This window comes from Plectropomus leopardus, chromosome 8, assembly GCF_008729295.1.
Source record: "Plectropomus leopardus isolate mb chromosome 8, YSFRI_Pleo_2.0, whole genome shotgun sequence".
Classification (NCBI taxonomy): Eukaryota; Metazoa; Chordata; class Actinopteri; order Perciformes; family Serranidae; genus Plectropomus; species Plectropomus leopardus.
In genome coordinates this window covers 25,860,993-25,874,839 of record NC_056470.1, presented here as the reverse complement: position 1 = coordinate 25,874,839, position 13,847 = coordinate 25,860,993, and the positions used below count along the sequence as shown (strand labels likewise).

Here is a 13,847-nt window from a genome sequence, read left to right as displayed (position 1 = left end):
TACCTGATACACCACGCCAGCTGAGGCTCCAGATAAAAAGTTTTTGATTCCCAGGGTAGGAAATTCACAAGCAATTTAAGTCATCAGAATTAGCCTCACCTTGCAGAGGCAACATGGAGATGAATTATAAATGAATGCATCAATAATATAATAATCTAATAATAATATTATTATTATAAAATGGACCATTCTGCATAATGAGTACCTTTACTTTTGGTACTTTAGGTATAGGCCAAAATGTATGCCAAACATTTTTGCACATTTCTGCACAAAACTGTATATTTTTCTTATTCTAAAAGAGCTACACTGCACATATTTGCCATGTTATCATACCTTTTAGAACATCTTTATCATATTTTATTGTAAATTGAGTGTTGCAGTAATTATTTTCATTATTGTCATTTTTATTCATCTTAATATGTTTATTGCATGTTTAATGTTTTCACCAAAAATCAAAGAAAATTCCTTTTACATGAAAACCTAATTGGCAATAAATTATTTTCTGATTAGGATATTTTGATGGTAATACTTTTGTAATTTTTCTTAAAAGTATAAGTTAGTAAGGTGGTAGTGCTTCTTTTACTTAAGTAGCCTAACTTGTAAGTATTTATTCAACCACTTAGTACATACCATAAACAGCTGACCCTAAACAGTGTTACAAATGCTATTTTAAAATGTGTAATTAAACCAAATGTGTGTTAAAATAGTCCTTTGTAACTGCAGGAACATTAAGACATTTGAGAGAATGTGCTTAAATATAATCTTACACACAGAGACCATTAAAGGGAAACTTCACCCACTTTGAAAAATCATACATGTTCATCCAATGGTCTAAGACAATCCAAAAATATTAATAAAAATTAAAAACTCTCCCAAATCCAAAAGCAAGAGTGCTAAACCTTACAGGTCATAGGGTATAAAGTCTGGAGACGCTCCATGAACAATGAATGGAGGCCTAATTGTGCCGAAACACAGAATGTTTGTTTTCTTTTTTATACACAAATGAGCTTTATTTATTTAAATATTGAAACACTGTGCTGATTGTTTACTCTGACTGTACCTCTGTTTTGTATTTTATATTTTTATATTAAAAAAACTACTTGTAATAATTATCTGCATCAGAACAGCTGTAACAAACCACAGTTAAGTCACAGACTGTAAGGCTTAAATGTTGCCTCACACACAGACTGGAAGCTGACACCTACCAAAGTCAAAACTACATCACAGCCACAACTCTTAGTTACATATTGTGTATTTTATAGGTATGGAAATAGAAAATGAGATGTATTTGGAGGAGAAGTTAGCTTACCTGTTGCAGCTACTTCACCTGGCGTGGCTAGGTTTACTTAGCGTTACTTCGGTAGCTGTTGAAGTCGTGTTTGCTAGCTAACAAACAAGCTAATAAGTCCATTTTGGAGTTGGTAGAAGTTATATTTTTTCACTTAACACAGCCTAACTGTTTAAAATGTGACTGCTAAGAAGGCTAAAGCTGAAATATTTGGTCACTCGGGGCATCTCAGCTCTTCAACGAACACACAGACATCAAATATTAAAACGTTAGCCTTAAAAGTTGTTATGCTAGCGTGTTAGCATCGTTACTTACATCTAAAAGACACATCAACGTTTCCATCGTCTTTCCGGTTTGGATCTTCAGTCTCCAAAAAATAAAAACCCGAGCAAATATCAGGGTGTTTCCAGCAAGATATTTGTTTTTTCAACAGTTAGATGATCGTAGGACAAGCAGCCTCTTGTACAGGTGTTTTCACCTGCTGCCTGTCAGACTTCCTCAGGACTGTGATGGTGCGCAGATCATCAGGCAGCGATGATCTGCCTCACTCTGCTCATTTTGTCAGTTTTTACATTATTATCGCTGGTTTTTGGATCATTGTCATAGCTGCCATCCACTGATTAAAGGTCTAAAATTATAAAATATGTCTACATAAGAATGCTTAGCTGAGAATTATAGAAATATGTTTTTTTTCCCTTAACATGTTGGTCTTTTTTAGGGACAAATACAACTAATACATTCCCAACTAGGGGTCGACCGATATTGGTTTTTCAGGGCCGATACCAATACCGATTATTAGTACTTAATGAGACAATGACCGATATTGGGAACCAATATGCATTTACAATAAAAGATTAAAAATATTTCTGTCTGCCTTTGGCAAATATTTAATCAAAACAGAAACTTTTAACATCATACAGCCTACAGCAAGTTCCCTGCAACTGTTTTTAAATAAATTTCAGTGACAATTTAAATTTAAAAAAATGAATGAATAAAAATAGCTCCATGAGGTTTTAGCCATTTTGCTAAATGGGAAATCTTACTTTTGGGTAACTATTTTTAATAACCTACATACTTTTTCTCAAAAGTCATGTGTGTTAAATTTAGGGGCATCTATCAGTAGAAATGATGTTTCTATATGTTCTCATTATATTCACCAGAATCATTATGTTTTCGTCACAAGAGGCACTGATTTCTACAAATGGAGCAGATCCTCTTCCATGGTGTCCATGATGCTGTTTAACCGACGGCCAAGAAGGGGGACAACAAACACTGGTTCTAGATAGGGGTATTCTTGTTTTGACCGCAATATTTTTCCTACACACTTAGCACACTGTAGTCTTACACCTTCATACAGGACTACCGTCTCTTTGGACTAGGCTATAAGAACATGTGGTCATCATTTTCACTATTTTCCTCATTTTTAGAGTTTAACTATTAGAGTTTTAACTATCTGTTGATCAATAAAAAAATTAAAAATCAGCAGATTAATGCAATGATGAAATAATCATCAACTGCAGTCCTATGCAAGATACAGCACATAGGATTCGAATCTCATGACTTGACTTCAGGATTTTCTAAACTTGACTTGGAGCTTGAGTGCAAAGACTTGAGACTTACTTGTTACTTGCAAAACAATCACTGGGTCTCAGCTCTGTATAACATAATACTATGTCAGTCATGGGGGCATTTTTCTGATTCAGTACCTTTAATGGTAACAGAATATCTGAATACTTCTTCCAACCTTGCTTAAGCCTTTAAAACTGGAGCGACATCACGTTTCTTGCGCTGCTTTCAAATGAATAAGTGCACAAGCGATCGGGTTCCTCGGACGTCTCTTTACGCTGTTGTATATATATATATATATATATATATATATATATATATATATATATAATGGAATATATATATATATATATATATATATATATATATATATATATATATATATAATGGATGGATGTGTGGAGTATTATATTTTGATTGCATTTTCTGCAAATTATGTTGTTTTACTTTGTTTTCTGATATTGTGAGGTCTTGCATTGTGAAGCACTTTGAATCTCTGGTTTAGAAAAAACGCTAGGCTACAGAAATAAACTTTGATTATTTTTATTATTATTATAATTATTATTATTATTTTTATTAGACTGGTGTAATTTCTGTCGAAAACATGGGAAAATGTCAATGAGCAACTTAATAAGAAAATTGCAAGAAATTAGTAAATCTGAGAGGGAAAAAAGCCAGGGAGAAAAGTCAAGGGAAAAAAAGCAAGGGGAAAATCTTTATTTATAATTATCATAATTACATATTTAAAATTATGTTAAAGAATTATTAAAAATTTTGATGCATGTTTTCAGGTAATTTCCTTGTTGTTTGTTTATTTATGTATTTATTTTCAGATAGTTTTCTTATTGTTTTTGCTATTTTCTTGCTAACTATGGGGTCATTTCTTCTGTCATTGCTCATTGCCCTCTTAACCATGTTTTTGAAAGAAATTAAGCCAATTTTGTTTAGAATTTAAAGTGCCTTTTCATGATTTATCTATGTGTATATCTGTGTTACAAAAATCTCCCCTGTATTATGAATTCAGGGGTCCACTCTTTGAAGAGCCCACATATATTTGACTGTGGTTTTCAGTTTGAATCCTCCGTTAACAAACAAATAATACACACAAACGAGGGAGAGCACAGTGTTTACATAAACCAGCACGCGTCTAAATAAAAAAATATTAAAATTATACGCGTGTATCCTGTTTTGAATCGATTTTTGGGCCAGCAAAGCCAACCTTGACACCCCCGGCAGAGACTCACACTTAGTACGGACCTGTACGGTTGCTCGAGCGATGACGCTTCAGTCCTAACGGTTTATTTTAGCTCCGGTATTTTTCCTGCTCGCTTTACATTTTCACACCCGATGTAGCTTAAAACACACATTTTTTTTGTTTTTTGTTTTACCCTAGCTCATCTTTTAACATCAGCTGGATATAAATCGGATAATAATATTTTCCGCTCCTTCATGCCGCTTCCCCCGCTGCCTTTTACTGCATTTTAGATGTATTTGGTGTCCCTTGTTTCCTCCAGTAACCCATGTCTGTGTGCATCCCGCCTCCCTGCGCTCTCAATAGATGGTGCAAGTCAAAATGTCCAAGTCGCCCGTAGACCCTCTGTCTGCTGTGGAAACAGGCTCTCAATCGCACTATTTTCAGGTAAATCCACCACACTTCTCACACACATCTAAGGAGTCAAGTGCGTGTGGAGAGAAATGGTTAGCTAATGTCTTGCTACTTGTTGTTGCAATACAGGCGTCGCGATTTGGCAGGGAGCTACTTTTTTAATTTATATATTTATATATATTTTTCACCTCCGCCTTCACTGAAACTGCAGATTGATCGGTAAAAAAGCCAATGGGTGCGATCACTAAGTGGGCTCACATATGGTTATTAAGCCTCTCATGCACACAGAGAGAATAAAATCTATTACATGTTGATACATGCTGCTTCTGTCTGATCAGGCCTCTTTTTTTAATGGGTTTTTATTATTTATTTCAGTGTATTTCCTGATAGAGGTGTATGAAAAGAGGCATAAATAAGTGACATGAATATATGCTGATTTTTTTTTTTGGCATAAAACAGGCAGATCATGACTCTGACTCACCTGTAGCCTGAATCTACAGGGCCTGTCAGCACACTCACCGCAACATCCACCACGCTCTCTTATTAATGGACTGTGTACAAGAGGCCTGGGGAAAATCTGTCTCCTGCATTACACAGAGCAGCAGTGCAGCTGGAATAATTTAGTCCTGAAATGTAGGTGATATTGGCAAAGCTACAGCAGCTTAAGACTCAGATTCACTTTATTGTTGCATCTTATCATGTTAAAAAATACAAAAAGAGCAACATTTTTGTGTCATGGCCCCTTGACAATGATGTTGCACACAATAAAATGCTATTGTGGATACAATGTAAAGTGCATAGTATATAGTGCATAACCAAAGTGCCTTAAAGTGCATTGTAATTACACTTAAAGCAATACTGGAATTAATAATGTTCTATGAAATATTAAAATGAGTAGTTATCATAAGAACTACACTAAAACCTAAATCAAAAGACTTCATAATCATAGCAGAAATACACTAAAATAAGTAAGAAGCTGCTTGCCTGTGAAGGAGGGCAAGACACAGCAGCCTTGCACGGCGCCATGTTCTCCATTTGAGCTTATTTTAAACCACTTCTCCCCAAATTTAAGCTTTTATTTAGTCATAAATACAAGGCAAAATAGCCTAAAAAACAACTAACTGTCTATTAATCTTTCTTTACTCCCTCCCCTGTGTGTCTCTTTCATCATAGCTGCCCAGGAAGTTGCCTAAACGCAAGAGCCGCTTCAAACGCTCAGATGGCAGCACGTCTTCTGATACAACATCCAGCTTCATCAAACGGCAGGTAAAAAAAAAAAAAAGCTCCCAGAGCCATTTGTTGGCTTCTCTTTTCCTTATTTATGCATGCATTGAAGGCTACATCACAGTCACACTCACTGTCAGTGGGAGGGAGGAGCTGTAGCTTGTATGGAAAATGTAGGCCATGTTGTGCTCTGAAGTCTGAATAAACCTATAAGGGGTTGAAGTTTTCAACAGAACAGGTGTCTTATTTTTTTGGCACATACATTGAATTCACTTATAAGCTATAGGTGTGGAATCAAGTTTCCTCATTTGGACTTGCAGTGGCTACAAAAAGGCATGTGTTGCTCTGCATTCATTATTCTTATTTCCATGAATGTCTCAGTTCTGCATCTTTATCCTCAGAGCCACTTTCTCGGGTTCAGTTGTTGTTTTGCCCAGCAGAGAGCAGCAAAATGCTTGAAAAGTGCCAGTGCCTCACATCAAAATCCCAACACAGCCCATTTTTTTAATTAATGCTTTCAGGTCATGCACATGTGGAAGACTCAAGTGGAGATTTTGTGTTATTTAAGACAAAACTCTCACTGATTTTTGGGCTTTGTGGTGTTACTGCGGGACTGTTGTTAACCATACAATCTCATTTAGATCAGCTGATGTGATCAAGAACTGACTTGTTTGTTTCTGAAGATGTATTTGTGTAATGCGGAGCGGGCTGTAGCAGGGTGTCTGCAGGACCTTAAAAAGTCTTAAAGTGTCTCAAATTCAGTTGTGTAAATATTAGACGTTATTAAAAAGTCTTAAAGTCTAATTTGTGAGGTCTTAATTGCCGCAAACACTTCTATCGATCTAATTTCAGTTTTCCATTGTGAACATTTTTTGTCTTTTTTGGGTCATTTTTGACCTACCACCAAACAAAATATTTTATTTTACACTTATCTGTCCGCAAAAATGAAGATTACTTGACCCACTGTAGTAATATATTCCCTCATTTATTCAACTGCAATGCTTTAATAAAAAAAAAGATGATTTGTTCAAAAATCTGTGTTAAATTTGGCTAAAAATTATCTTGAAAAGGTCTTAAAAAGCATTAAATGTAGTGCCTGACACCTGCAGACAGCCTGTGCAGTGTCCAGCAGAGGGGAGAACTTGATCCCGGTACCAATCAGGTTGTAGGCAGTCAAGAGGTTTCACTGGGCTACAGACGTACTGTGCATGCAGAGCTTATCCCGAACCACAGTTACATCCCCAAAGTTCACGGGTCTCGATACATCAAAGAGTCAGGAGTTGGGAAGGATTCAAATATCTTCCCTCAAAATGAGCCTGATGCACTAATGACAGAAACTACAAAGCTCTCTCTACTCCTGCAGGGGTTTACAACATCTCAGCTATCCACTTAGTCCTGATTAATTAATCTAGAGCTGAAATGATCAGAGGAGGATAGAATAGTAAAAATTCACTTCGACAAACCTGGAAGTTTATTAAAACATTAAAACATACACATGTCAAATAACAATATTGACAGCACCAAGTAGTTGATTAATTGATAAGCTGTTTAGAGCTGCAACATTTAAAAATTAGATGTTAGCGGTTACATTAATCGCCAGATAAGTTGATAATTGATTAATCAATTTGATTTTTTTTTTGTAAGAAAAAGAGGTCAAAATTCTCTGATAAATTCTCATAAATGTGCGTATTTTTTAGGGTCTTTACTCTTCTATGACAGTAAACTGAATATCTTTTGTTTGTGGACAAAACAAGACAATTGAGGACGTCATCTTGGGCTTTTGGAAACACTGATGGATATTTTTCACCATTTTCTGACATTTTATAGACCACACAACCAATTGATATAGTTGAGAAATAGTTGAGAGATTATTGAATAATGAAAATAATTGTTAGTTAAAGCCCTAAGGCTGATAGAAAGAAAATTAATCTGCAAGTATTTTGAAAGTTCATTAATATTTTAAGTCATTTTTCAAGTTTAAATGCCAAACACACTCAATCATATAGGAAAAATAATCAGCAGACTGGCTAATAATGTGAATATTTGTTAGCTGAAACCCTGAGCTGTTTAAAGTAGTTTTTGTCCAGACTTAATCAACTAAATCCTTAAATGAAAATCTAAAAATCTAGGAGATGAAAGAAGTTGAAATGCCTCTTCAATGGAATAAAGTGGCGCTGATGAAACAATCAGTCAATGATCTAATCAGTTGTCAAAAAAACATATTTTGGGTAGTTGATTGATCATTTAATATGAGCCTATAAGGTTTCAAAAATAAATAATACAATCTCAAAGGGAAACTCAGCAGTAAATCTCTGATGTTTTGCTGCTCCAGCTTCACTTCTCAGCCTGGTAAGACCAGTGGCGTATAAGGGCTAATGTTGGCAAACGTTACCACAGAATAGAATAAAATATCTGTATTGTCATTTTACAAGTACAGTGAGGTTCAATTTGCAATTTATGTTTGATGAACTTATGTCAATGTCATAAAAATACCAGAAAGTACAGTTAAAATGGCAATAAAATGGCATTCAAGTTAGAACATTGTAAACTGTATCGGTAAAGTAATAAAATCGTGCAAAAAGCTCAGATGCTGCATTAAAATCAAACAGTGCAAACAGAGCACATGATGTAAACACAGTACAGGTGAGTGTATTAGTCCATGTACTCTGAGATTACTTGTTAGTTACAGCAGCTGTCACCGACTGTGTATATAGTGGATATAAATACACTACTGCTGAGTACTTGACATTGCTAAGATTGTTAAATGATGTTTAAGCGATTGTCCTTTAATTGTCTATAAAACATCAGAAAATAGTGAATAATTCCTGTCACAAGTTCCCAGGGCCCAATGAAATCTTATTACTTTACTTTTTTTGCATACAATATCAACTGTTGTATTTAAACTCAACATGAGGAAAGAATCTCTAGTTAATAAAAAAAGAAATATGTTTGCAATCCTACTGTGTTCAAAATACAAAGCTGATACATATTAAATGAATTACTTTAGTTAAAAAAAACACTCACAGTTTGTTTAAAGGAATATGTTATTCCCCAAAGAACCATTTTTATATCCATTAATTTGTTGAATTTGTGAGGGGAATCTCTGTTTTTCTCACAGGCTTCGATGGTGAACAAAGAATCCAAAAAACTGAAAAAGTTACTGATTTATTAAAGTTATAGGAGTCTTCCTTTAACAACAGTAGAACTAAGTTTCTTCGTTCACCGTGGAGGCATGTGAGAAAGTTTTCTTCACAAATTCAAGATATCTCGAAGTGAATAATTAAAGTACGAGTCATCATTTGGGGGGTTAGGTTTTAAATTCTTTAGTCCACTGCAACTAACCATTATTTTCTTCGTTATTATCAATATAATTATCAATTTATCTGCAGATAATATTCCTGATTAAATAAAAGCAGTGGAAATGCCAAAGTGAGGTCCTTGAATTTTTGGGTTTTATCGAACCAACAGCTGAAAATCATAAAATGTTTAATTTAATATTCCATATGACGTAAATAAGCAGCATATCCTCATATTTGAACACATATTTGGCAATCGTGCTTGAAACTGGCTCAAACAATTAATTGATGATCAAAACAGCTACCCATTAATTTTTTTTTTTTGATGAACTAATCATTGCTTCTGATATCAATATGCGGTTGAAACTCTTCATAAATTAAAATATCACTTTAAAATTCAATCATTAGAGGCCTGATATCCCCTCCTCACCAGAACGAGTCGTTGCAAACATCATGAAAAATACCTCAGTTTCATGCACATAACCATTAACATGAGGGAATGTGGAGCGGTCTATCTGAGAGACGTTAGTGAGAATGAGGGGGAAAAAGGGCTGAGCAGACATCTTCTTCAGGCGGGGACATTAGTTATCCTGATCGGGGGGCTTAATGACAATCTCCAGATTCCTCGAGAATATTGCACGGCTTAAAATATTCATGATGCTCATTTTGAGGGCCTCGGGCGGTGTGATGTGTGGTTTTCATTGTTCACACGAGCACCTTTTAGCTTCTTTTCAATCATTATACCTTCTCCCCGCACGCACAACAGGCATCCCCTCCCCAAATGATATGATGAAGGAGTGTGCAGGAGTAGTAGATCTCACAAACAGAGCAGATAGTTTCTTGTCTGTGATAGGGGTGGGGTGTCTGTGGAGGAGCAGTGGAGTATGACTCATTTCTGCAGCAGGATACAATAAGCAGTATGCTGCCATAAGTGTGGATATATGTGTTGTGTGTAGGACATGAGGAAGCAGCAGGAGAATTCTTGAGCTGTGTGTTGTGATTTTAACAGCTGTTTCCTCTCTACCTGTGCGGGTTGAATTTAACAGGATTTTAGTGAGGTGGTTTGATCAAGTGACGCAAAAAGCTGCGTTGGTTGGTTGGTTGGTTGGTGTGTGTGTGTGTGTGTGTGTGTGTGTGTGTTTGGATGGGATGAGGTGGGTTAAGAATAGAAAAGAAGGTGTTGCCGGATCCAGTGCAGGTCGTCCCTGGTTAGGGGACGGGACACAGTAGAGTCTGTCTGCATTTTACAGCATGTAGTGTATAAAGAGAGAGGGAGGGACCGGCAGCAGCATCAGCACATTAACTGAGTAAGTACAAATGACTCTCGACTGTCTTCTTCTTCTCACATCTCCCTCTTTCATCTTTGGTAGCGTTTCCATCGCATTGTTGCCATTCCTCTCCCTGTTTTCCTTTGTCTTCCTCCCTTGCCTCCCCCCTCTTCATCAACACTCTCTTGTTTCTCTCATTCCTTCACCTACTTTACTTTTTGATTGCCGTCACCCCGTGCGCGCTCTTCACAGTTCCTCGCCGACTCTCGTGATTGATCAATTTGACATACAGTATGCCTGAGCCTGACTTTGATATCGATGTAACCGCAGAGTGATTTATTGCGTGGTGTATCAAGAGAGCTGTGTGCATGTGTAACTTGCTGACATTGAATTATGACCGCACAGTTAATCGAACACTTTTTGAAATTGGATATTTGGCCACTGGATTTCCAAATCACTGGCGCTTGCAGGTTTTTTTTTTGTGTGTGTGTGTGTGTGTGCATTTCAGCCTCCTGAATAATATATTTTGCTGTTGTGCAGAATCTCCTTCCTGCACAGAGAAATTTGATTTTAGTAATAGTATGCACTCCCTGTATTTATTACAGATAATTATATGGAATATAATATGTTTCCCTTTTTTAGTCCCTTAATCACAAATAATTTATATTCAATCTTACTGTCAAACATTTTGCAGGCATGCAGTAGATTTTTGAGTCAGATTTTTCTTGCAATCCAGGCAGTCTTTTTTGGGGGGGGAGGGGTCAGTCAACCACTTTCAGTAGATTTACAAGATGTTAGAAAAAGTTTAATTATTGTGTTAGTCTGACCTAAACGAGATTTTCACAAATAAAAAAAAAATTGCGTCAAGTCCATTTGTCAATTTCGGGCTAACACACCTACACTGCAAAAACTGAAGTCTAAGTAAGATAACATAAAAATAAAAATAAAAAAACTCTTAAATCTTTTATCTAGACATATGTGCTTTTTTTTAAAAAAAAAAAAATCTGTCTGCACTACTTTTCAGATATCTGTGGTTCTTTGAGACAAGATATTTTACAAAACAATCTCTTTTCCTATTCTGTTGGCAGATAATTTTGCTGATTTTAAGTAATATTTTCCTCACTTTATTGCTTTTTTCCTTGTTTTTAGAGTTGACATTTTTGTGGAGTAAATAATACGGTTGGGGGTGGATTTACTTTTTCATGCATGCGCCTCAGTTGGACGGGACTGGTCAAGTCATTCTGCAAATGCTCCATATTCCCTGCGCTGGGCTTTAACCCGGAAGTCCAACAGCATAAATTCGTCTGCCTTTGGACATCACCATAAGCACGAGGGATAGCATGCATCTCATTTGTACAAAAAAATAAAGCGTAATGTACTTATGAAATGTACAGCGCAGAAAAAGTTAGCCATATTGTCACCATTCCACATGCAACCCGTTTGCTACTTGTTAACTTGTTTGGTATGGGACACAATAGGTCAACCGGAGGATGATCCAATTAAATTCATTAAATAGCAAATAGCCGAAAGGGGGCATTTCACCACCTACCATTGCAGAGTCGCACATACTTCTGTCAATAAATCAATCCCCCCACCCCCGCTTGTATACTGGAACAAGGACAGTAGTCCAGTTAAATGGCTTAATCGAGATATAACTGTGCATGTAAACGTACTATACGATCCAAACTAAAATATCTCAACAAATATTTGACAGATACTATATTCATGACTCAGAGGATGGATTATTGTAATTTTAGTGATACTGTAGTTTTTCCTCAGAGACGCAGCATTTTATTTTCCACAGTTACTTCAGTTGTTCCACTGTCTGCCATTTTTGCTACTGCTGATATTACCTGCAGAGAAGTTACACTGATATTGTTTTGTTACTGGGAATAGCTATCGCTAGCTAGTGGGGAAAATAGAGGTGCTACCCCACCTGTCTTGGTTGTGCTACAGTGCTACTTCTCCTACAAGCCTTGAAGTGAACCTTTATTTTCCTGGTAACAGACAGAACTGCACAGTGAAAGGGAGGCTTTTAGAGAAGCAAAGCGTATGGTGTCATTATTCTGTAGTGATTACATTAAGTAATCAACATTCACTTCATCGTGATAAGTTAAAGCATCACGTCGCGTCGCCTCACGTCGCTTCGCCTTTTGTGGTCAGGTGGACACTCACAAATGTCCCCAGCACAGAGCTCAAACTCCCACAGCAGCTACAACCCGTACAGTCTGTGTGTTGAAGTTGAGCGCAGCGTATTTGACAGAGTCGGTAGTTCAGCGTGAGATGCCACCAAAAGGTTTCAAAGTATAATTAAACTGCAAGGTACTCCATTCACATAACGGGGATCGAATAAAGCACTCAGCTGGTATCAGTATCACTTTAAGGATACTAGTATTGGAACTAGTATCATCATTTTTTAAAAGATACCAGCAATAACCAGCTATGTAACTTTCAAAATTAACACTTTTGTGTCTGGCCCAAGGGATGCGCAGTGTCGAGTGTGAAGTTGTTTGGATGAGCGGTTCTCGAGAAAGCTGCAAGCAGCAACACAAGAGGCGAAACAGTCTGCTCGATCTGAACAGACGCGCTTCAAACAGGCACTGCACTAACAATAATAACTGATTTATGTGTTTTCTGATGTTGTTCCTTGTGTTTAGTTTGGGGGTTTTGTTTACATTTTGATTAATGATTGTTGCTTTAATTAAAAATGCTATTTGGCATACTCTGTCATGGCTAACCAGTTATTAACCCTTTGAAACATGGGCAAATTGCATTCACTGCTTTGACTCAGAAATAAACAAGAAATTAGTAAAAAATATAGGGAAATTACTTTAAAAAAATAGCAACAAAAGAAAAAAAAAACATAACCCCAATACAAGAAAAATGACCTGAAAAAATGCTAAAAAACGATAATAATTCTGTAAAATAAATTTAAATATTAAATATTATAATTATGATAATTATATAGTTCTCTGGACATTTTCTTAGCTTTTTTTTTTTTTAGAGTTTAAATCTGCTAATTTCTTGCTCAAGTTGCTCAAGTTCAAAGGTTTATTAATATTTACTTTATATAAATACTTTACTTAAGACTTGCTTTATTAATACTTGTGATACTAGGTTTCAAAGGGTCAACCAAAAATTTGAGAAGCCACTCTTAATGTCTTCTCCAAAGAAAACTGAACACATTTGAATACAAACTGTTAAACCAGTGAACAGTAAATCAGTAAAATCGTGACAGAATTAAAGCAGAAACCCCCTGCTGCTCTGTCCCCAGACCGTAGGATGACTTGGCCCTCTCGAGGACTCGACGAGCTGGATGACACACTTCCTTGTTGGCCCCTCCCTGTGGAGTTGAGGCCATCAGTGTTGCAGTGTGTGAAGAATAATCACAGAAGCAGAATAGAAAGGAACAGAGTTAAATTTAGCCCCCAGACGGGGACATTAGCAGGAAAAACAAAAAACAAGACACCCTCGGACCAGACGATGAAGATGTACTCTCATCGTTACGCTCTGCATTGCAGCTCAGCTTCACCTGCAAAACACAGTTTTCTGCTCACTTGCATCTGCGCTGACACTGTTTTGTTTTCGGATTTGACAGG

At 36.4% G+C, this 13,847-nt stretch overlaps 1 protein-coding gene across 2 annotated transcripts in view; it reads left to right on the top strand.

Annotated features, from left to right (window-relative positions):
• The first annotated feature begins 4,143 nt into the window (after positions 1–4,143).
• cacnb3a (calcium channel, voltage-dependent, beta 3a) overlaps positions 4,144–13,847 on the top strand; it is a 27,459-nt gene continuing 17,755 nt past the window's right edge. For both annotated transcript variants that reach the window (XM_042492548.1, XM_042492549.1), the window contains exons 1-2: positions 4,144–4,493; positions 5,634–5,726. In XM_042492548.1, coding sequence (XP_042348482.1) covers positions 4,413–4,493; positions 5,634–5,726 — 174 coding nt within the window. In that variant the 5' untranslated portion in view covers positions 4,144–4,412. The remainder of the gene's footprint in view (positions 4,494–5,633; positions 5,727–13,847) is intronic.